Here is an 8,507-nt window from a genome sequence, read left to right as displayed (position 1 = left end):
TATATTTTATAATCTATTAGGATAATCTTGGTATAGAAAACCTTAATTCAGCGAAAGGCAATGTGTTTGTGATTGTTTTATAACCTTTTATCAATATTTAATATAATCGTTACTCATAAATTCGTATATGAGCACCGAAGTCGGTTGTATTTTTTGCTTAAAAATTACTTGTTTGGTTATGATTTGAAGGCGTTGGACGTTGGTATTGCAAATAATTAATTTCAATTCACTAATAGTTCAAACAACAGCATCAAAAAAAGAGACTTGAATGTGCTCACCAGTAGCAGCTAAACTATTAGTGTTCGTCTACTAGAAAAAAAAAATATTGCGCTATTTCGCTTCCAACTATTAAAATACAACAAATAACTTATACAAATTTTTAAAAATATTTCAAATCATTACCGCATGCTACTTTGGCGTTGGGATCCTGCTTCAAGTGTGCATCCAAAATAGCGTCACTGATTTGATCACACATTTTATCTAAAAATAGAAAATAAGAGCAATGAAAATAGTGAAATTATAGGTACATATACTGTGTAGGTATTCTGTAGGTGATTTTTAAATTTACATACTACATACATATGTATGTATTTATGTATGCAAATGCATATACATATATACTTAAAATACATATAATGTATAGTGTGTTTATAGACACTAACAAACACTAATAAAATAGCTTAAGGAAAGATAGATTGACCTAGAGATACTCATCAGCTGCTTAATGTAGACAATATATATGTACATAAAATAATTTTCGGGCAGAGCTATAATACAAAGTCAATGTATCTACCTAAAAACAAGCCCACCCCAATAGCAAATCAAATGAGAAAGTTTGTTTTGTTGACAATCGTCTAGCTGTGGGATAAAACATTTTAAGAATTTCGGCGTTTTCACATGTTCCGGTAACACATTTTTCTATGCCCTATATGTATGTAATTTTTGTTTGAAAATATGGAATCGGCGTGCATACTAACTTTTCGAAGACTATCTAAGTTTGCATTTATGACTTTGCAACTTGGGAGGTTATATTAAAATACCTTTCGTTTGCATTGCTGATGTCTAAGTCCATGCGTAGAAACATAAATTAAATGCTTATATACCTTCGCGACTACCTCAACGTAGAAATGGTCTACTACCTAATAGTTGAATTCCACCAAGCCTTAACTGCAGTTTATGCCGTTTGAAAAAACGGAGATTACAACTCGACGGGGGTAATTCCACCTATTAAGTAGAAGCAAACGAATATTGCCGATGACCCCATGTTGGAATTATTTGAACTTCTCTGAGCTCTTAACTGCAGTTAAGCCTCTCGAGGAAATAGGCTATAACAGTTTTGTTTCTTTACAGAGTAGTTATAAAATTGTATACCAACTTAAGTTCTTCAGTTGCGATTTGCTTCATTACATTGGTTTTCAATTAACATAGCAACTAGTTTTTTTGATGTTTGTTTAAGTCTTTAATGAGTAATCTATCGACTTTTGCGCAGAGCTAAATTTCAAAAGAAAATGAGTTAGGGCCTTTCTATACTAAGTTAATGATATTTAACGACAAAATTTTCAGTTCTGCAGCTGTTAAACTTTTTTTTATTACAATGCACACAAATATACATTACAAACAAGTACCAAATATGTGAGAGAACGATCTGTTGGCGGATAGCAACAAATCATTGTGGTACATAGATATAGAATAGACTTCGAAGAAACAAGCAAATCATAGAAAATTCAAAATCAAGGCAAGAAGTGAAAAACAAAATAAAAATGTAATATCTAGCAAACGACCAACTTTTGTGTACATAAAAATCCGAGCGAATATATTTCGTGGTAGCGGCAGAATTTACCCACCTACATCTGTATGCACATATCTACAAACATATCTATATAAATGACATCGGTCGGTTCTCTGTAGCACGCGCAATTCATTCGATTGCATACAATTAACTTTGTAATTACGAACATAGAAAATAACCAAAGAATAAAAAATAAAGAATTAATCAAAAATAAAGAAATTTACGCTCTGCCAGCGAAATTCAATGCCAAATTGTCTATGCAGCATAAATGTAACAAGTGACATTAAAAAAAAAATAAAGAAAAAAAAATCGTCGGCAAGCAGATTTTCGCAAAAGCGATAAAGCATACATAATTGCATAAAGACTGATCCTTGCAAAAATCTCGGGTATATTCGCTATGGATCAAGTGGGGCGCGTGCACGAGCGTGCGATATGACACCGTCGCCACTTTAGTTAATATGACGTAGATGGGATTTATACATAGCAAAAAAGTTCGGCATGAACAAAAAATATGTAAAAAAAAGCGTACAATTGCACTGCTAAATTTTTGTGGGAGTTAGCGCTTTTTGAACGCCAGACATTGTTTTTTTTTAATTTTAAATAATGAAATAATATGGAAACATTAATTGACCAGTAAGCTGCATTAATATTAATTAGTATGTACATAAATTTTTATAGGAAGATTTTTATCATAATGCCATGACATTTAATATAAACTTCTCTGAAAAAATGAACTCTGAAATGAGTGCTTATACAAGAGTAATCATTTCCACGCCGTGGAAAGATACTGAAGAACGGCATTCACAAGCATTTTTCTGACGAATAATTCTAGGTGAAAAAGTAACAAGTAATTTGATTTGTAATTTATAAATTTAAGGTTGCTATAATAATATTTTCCATTAACAAATATGTTTCATGTTTAAGCTGATTAAAATTACGGAGAGATTTAATTTCTAAAACTATCACTTTAAATTTCAAAATGACTATGACAATATCGAATAAATGTTTATTGATTCTCAAACAACAGATTTTCAGTTTTTACTAGCTTTGCCTGAGATTAGCGTTTTATAATTTATCTATTATGGATTAACGACAATTTTTATTAATTCTGCTTTTGTAGTAGTAAAATTATCACCGAAACGTTAGCCAAAGTTTTAAAAATGCAATTTTCGTACTAACTACGCAATGAAAGCAATTAGATCGGAGAATATGTAAATTAAACAAAAAAAAAATCGAAAAAGTCAAAATTTTAAAAAGGTTTATCTAGATTAGCATAGCAATTAAATATCTTCTTATTTAGTAAAAAAATTACAACTGTTGGTAACTCTATTTGCCAAACTCTGCGAATTGGGCAAGACTGTTTGTATAAAAGTTTGTAGTAGCACAGCCAGTAAATAAATAAATAATTAATATTGAAAATGTTTCAAGGTTATATTTCCACGTTTTTAAATGTTGACATCTTTTCTGCCTTATGTTTAATGAGCTGAATTATCTGACGTAACGTTACCTGGCGTTACGTTACTCAAATTTCCATTGAAAAAGTTTTGTTAATATTGTTCTTGAAATAATTTTTAGCTGGAAGCAAACATGAACTTTCCACATAAAATCTACTTTTTATTTTGACATCAACGCCACCAGCGGTTCAATTTTGTGCAAATCTATGTCTTTTTACCTTTCAACTAAACATGCTAAATGTGAAACAAATCATAGCATAAAGACGGTTTTTCAAAATATCTGAACCAACCGGGTCTGCCTAAAGAGACCATTTTTGGAAAAAATATTTCTGCTTATATAACCAGTATATATTATAAAAAGCAGCCAAATCGGCCTATAAATAACTAAGATGCATATAGGACTTTTAGTTTTTTTTTGTTTTACGCGGTAGACTTTTCGCTGGAATCGCCCATACGTAGCGAAAGTGACCTAAGCGTTAAGCCTACAATTTCCTAAAACAATATTCACTTCAAATAGGCAATACTAAACATAAAATACAAAAACTAAACATTTTTATTCCAACAGTAATAGAAAATTACTTTCCGATAATTTTTGTGAAACCCTGCAGTACTTGCTGAATCTCCATAACAAATCCAATACACCCTAAATGTAGACCACACTTATCAGACCATATTGTTCACTGCTAACATCAACAAATGATTAATAACTATAAATAACACTTTCAAAAAACATAAAACGCAAAAGGCTGTTGTAACCTCATTTCCTTGTGTTGAATATAATTTTAATTGAACATGGAGAGACAATCACTCCCTTATCAGTTTCCACTTTCATACTAAATGTATGTATATGTGGCATATTTTACATTATATTTAGTTTTTGAACTATTAAAAAAATATCGGAAATAGCCAAGTAACAAAAACTGTATCACTAACTGAGAACAAAACGCTAAAAACAAGTGTAGCAACGCAGATAGTCATTAACGCAACGACTGAGAAGTTTGCGACCACGTGGTTTTGGTACATTTTTAAAGCTCAGTTTGGCGTAAAGAAAACCTAAAAAGTCTTGAAAAGACAATGGCACAAGTGGGTCGGAGGCGCCGCAATCAGTTTTCTGTTTTTTTCTTGTCAATTTTGCTTACTGATTAAAGATCATATTGGTGAAACATCTTATGNGTCTTGAAAAGACAATGGCACAAGTGGGTCGGTTTTTTTTTGTCAATTTTGCTTACTGATTAAAGATCATATTGGTGAAACATCTTATGTATATTTGCCTTGCGCCATGCGCCATGCATACATCCTACATATGTATAATCAGAATCCATAACTAGGGAGAATTAAGAATAAAATCAAGAGAGGGTTGGAGAACCCAAACGAAATTGAGTAACATCGCCTATCGATGGGGTCTTTGGGAGCATATTGCATATGCATATATGAGCACCAGCACAAAAACGCATGCAGCAAGGTAAGCGGACGTTGGAAGAGTATGTAGTTTTCATATGCTATTGCAAACAAACATATGATGTACAAAGCCGCGCCACCATTTACATACACACACAGGCATAACAAAACTATTAGAAGTGGTGCCAGAGCGCAATGAGAAGAAGCCAAAGAGGCTTTGGCAAGCACATGGTGCGCATGAATAACGCAAACAAGCTATCGCTTAAGTTTCATCATCCAATCGTGTGACCAGCTGTTGGAAGATGCATTTATATTAATTCCTGTGGATATTTTACAGCCTACGATGTAAACAAATGATAAAGATTGCGTATGAAACCACTGATACTTATAGAACGGTGTCAAAACTCACAAACTGCTACAGAAACTAATGTTTAACAACAATATAGCCCGCAGATATACATATGTGTATATAGTATGTACAGCTACAGTCTACCTGGTCACTCTAAATGCGAGAATTTTCGTGGTTTACTTTGTGTTTGTGTGCCATGTGAAACACGCGTTTCTCGGGAACACGAAATACATAGGCACAAGGGAAACTAAAAAAGTTCACCTCGTCCCAAATAGAAAAGGAAACGAATGAAATATACAAATAAGCTAATAAATTTATGTTTTATTCGAACACGAAAACTATTATCAAAAAATTTAACCCAGATATTAGGAAAAAGAACTTTCTTGAATTCATAAAACAAGCATTTTTAGTATCTACTTATTAACTTATATCATTGAATACAAATTACAGCCGTAGCTATCCGAGAAGTCAAGTGGCAGAGGGATCGTGTAAACAAGAAGGTATTGAGCGGTTAGAAATAGCGAACACATGCTCAGTACCNGCTACAGAAACTAATGTTTAACAACAATATAGCCCGCAGATATACATATGTGTATATAGTATGTACAGCTACAGTCTACCTGGTCACTCTAAATGCGAGAATTTTCGTGGTTTACTTTGTGTTTGTGTGCCATGTGAAACACGCGTTTCTCGGGAACACGAAATACATAGGCACAAGGGAAACTAAAAAAGTTCTTCTCGTCCCAAATAGAAAAGGAATCGAATGAAATACACAAATAAACTAATAAAATTATGTTTTATTGGAATACGAAAACTATTATCAAAAAGTTTATCCCTTATAGACCCCAGATATTAGGAAAAAGAACTTTCTTGAATTCATAAAACAAGCATTTGTAGTATCTACTTATTAACTTATATCATTGAATACAAATTACAGCCGTAGCTATCCGAGAAGTCAAGTGGCAGAGGGATCGTGTAAACAAGAAGGTATTGAGCGGTTAGAAATAGCGAACACATGCTCAGTACCTAGAGAAGAATGAGACGCCGCCATTTTGTCGGCGCTTCATGTGAGCGTCGAAAAAAATTAGCAAACCTTTTATAACAAGTCGGTTCATCGGCAAAATATGTTAGATATTTGCGAAAATTTTAAAGCTTTTATTGTCATACAGAAGATGAAAATTTTCCGTTCATTGAAAAAAAAACGTGGTTTCTGCTCTCCGCATCGTTTATGAATCATGATTTAATCGTCTATACTGCGATGTTTTTTATACAACTCTTTTTTAGTTTATTGTTTTACTTCCTACAAGGAAAAACACCAACCAGGCTGATCACTACGTTTCAGATTGCGAATTTGCTGTCTACCTGTGTCGGGCATGACATCGAGTACCGCATACACAAAAATCCATATATGTACTTCTACATACGCAATGCATCTTAAAGTATACATATGCATATACATAAATTAATCGTACATAGAAAACTTATATATTGACACTTACCGGGATGACCCTCGCCCACTGATTCAGAGGTAAAAAGGAATGTCTGTCCATCTTCCATGTCATAGGAATCGGTTGTTCTTCCATTGCAGCCGTTGGAGTAACCGTTTGTAACAGCAGCTGATGATTGCGGCATGTTGTAGCTTTTTAGTTGCGTGTAGCGATTGTATAAGTGGATATGCTGTTGAAGATTGACAAATGATGTACTACTGCTTATTATTGTTGCAACTGTAAAGGGCAGTGAGAAACTAATTGATTTTTCGCAAATGATGAAGCGTTTTTCTAGCGAAATGACGTTGGAGGCAGCGACAGCGACAGCAGGTTCAGTACGAGCACCAAACACGGATGTTAATTTAACACTAATCTTCTGAAAATTTAATTTGCAAAATACAGTCTGCCGTGCTCCGAACGTTTTTATGTAACACAATATTTTGCGTGAATTCGCCTAGTAGATTCCCAAATGTACACGGCGTTTGCACTCCGTAAATTCACTTAGCTGTTTCCTATATTATTTTTCTTATTTTCAATTGAACCTTTAATTGTGACAGATTGCCAGCCAGCTTACTTTTAGTCGGTTTGGTCACACACACAATTCTCAACACAAAATGCGAGCGATTTGGCCAGAAGCAGAAACACGTCCACACTTCTCAACGGTTGGGTAGAAAAAGAGCGAAGTCAATTAAGCACTCTCAGAATTTATACTACGAATAGCAGACAGCAAACCAATTCCACACCAGTTGGAGCGGCGGCGACGTCAACTATGTACATACATACATATGTTCGTTATCGCTCATATTGCGAATGTGGATAGCTGTTGACGACGGTGTCGAGATGGAGGCGGCAAAGTCTTGCCGGTGGAGGTTATAAAATATACATACCTATCAATGATACTTATTCATCCACTTTGTTTTTATTCATGCTCTTCGTCGCCGTGCACTTTTGCCGACTTTCTTTTCCCAAAAATTACAAATAAAAAATTGCACAACAAAACTTTAGTGCTGATAAAATCGATTTAGCTCATATCGAAAGTCGATATATCCTCTAAGCCCTAAACAGATACAACGCGTTTTTACGTGTAAATTTTAGGTGCGTACGAGTTCCTTCTTATTAGGAGGCAATTCTTGTCTTGTGAAAACTTGAAGTGAGATTTTCCATAATTTCACACAAAAAGCTTTTAGTTTGAAAGAGAAAAGGGCTGTGATTTCCATCACGCAACCGATAGTTATATCATTCAAAGTATACGGCATTTTTATATTAAACTCAGTGGGAATTTTAATAGGCGTCTTCTTTAACTAAATTTACCACTTTCACAATGTTACTAATATTCTAATATAGTAAAAGCGTTTGAAATACTTTAATATACATTAATTAATCAGTAAATTAAGTAAAACGCGTTTATAAATGAATTAAAAATTTTTTTCGCATTTCACAAGCAAAAAGAAATAACAATGGCCGACAGTAAGACCAAATGTCTGCTACTATACGTTTTAAAAGAAAATACACCGCAAATAAGGGCACATAATCAAGGTATTCACTTTTACTACTTATATGTTGTCGAACGCTTTATTTTTAAAAAGCTTTTTTTTATAAAAATCGGTACTTCGATAATTAATGACAATTTGTAATAAAATTTTTATTACAAATTTTCACCTGTACCGCTTTTTTTTATAAAAATCAGTACTTCGATAAATAATGAAAATTTTCAATAAAAAACTCGCGTGTTTTTATTACACATTTTCGTCTGTGGCGCTTTAAAAAAATTATATTCGATAAATAATTAAAATTTTTAATAGAAAATGGCACGATTTTTCATTACAAACTTTCGCCTGCGGCCCTTTTTTCATAAAAATATATACCTCGATAAATCACTAAAAATTTTAATAAAAAATCGCGGGATTTTAGACTGCGGTGCTTTTTTTTTTAATCAGTACATCGATATATGATGAAAAAAACGTATTATCTGCGTTTTTCTTGTTTCCCGTCTTCAGTGTTGTTCATTTGGGCATTTTTTTTGTGTGGCA

At 33.3% G+C, this 8,507-nt stretch overlaps 1 protein-coding gene across 5 annotated transcripts; it reads right to left on the bottom strand.

Annotated features, from left to right (window-relative positions):
* Window positions 1-364: 364 nt before the first annotated feature.
* Window positions 365-7,460, bottom strand: LOC108361751 (S-adenosylmethionine synthase-like). 5 transcript variants are annotated; one of them, XM_017614488.1, is made up of 3 exons: window positions 7,365-7,460; window positions 6,490-6,667; window positions 365-480 (listed from the first exon to the last, which is right to left on the bottom strand). In XM_017614488.1, exons 2-3 carry the CDS (start codon window positions 6,620-6,622, stop codon window positions 380-382), a joined length of 234 nt encoding a protein of 77 aa, XP_017469977.1. In that variant the 5' UTR covers window positions 6,623-6,667; window positions 7,365-7,460; the 3' UTR covers window positions 365-379. The 5 variants fall into 5 exon arrangements, with proteins under 5 accessions (XP_017469977.1, XP_017469973.1, XP_017469974.1 ...); XM_017614484.1 differs by lacking the exon at window positions 7,365-7,460 and adding an exon at window positions 7,020-7,247; XM_017614485.1 differs by lacking the exon at window positions 7,365-7,460 and adding an exon at window positions 7,052-7,244.
* Between the last annotated feature and the right edge of the window lie 1,047 nt (window positions 7,461-8,507).

The sequence above is a fragment of the Rhagoletis zephyria genome, unplaced genomic scaffold, assembly GCF_001687245.7.
Source record: "Rhagoletis zephyria isolate East Lansing unplaced genomic scaffold, Rhagoletis_zephyria_1.1 Rzeph_scaffold_00834, whole genome shotgun sequence".
NCBI classification, from domain to species: Eukaryota; Metazoa; Arthropoda; class Insecta; order Diptera; family Tephritidae; genus Rhagoletis; species Rhagoletis zephyria.
The sequence above is the reverse complement of the archived record's forward strand: the minus strand, read 5'-3'. Positions and strand labels throughout refer to the sequence as shown.

Excerpts from the sequence above, each read along its gene's own strand:
- LOC108361751 (XM_017614488.1), bottom strand. The coding sequence starts at position 6,622 with ATGCCGCAATCATCAGCTGCTGTTACAAACGGTTACTCCAACGGCTGC. Across the intron at positions 481-6,489 it reads AGTGGGCGAGGGTCATCCCG|ATAAAATGTGTGATCAAATC; the intron begins GTAAGTGTCAAT and ends TTCTATTTTTAG.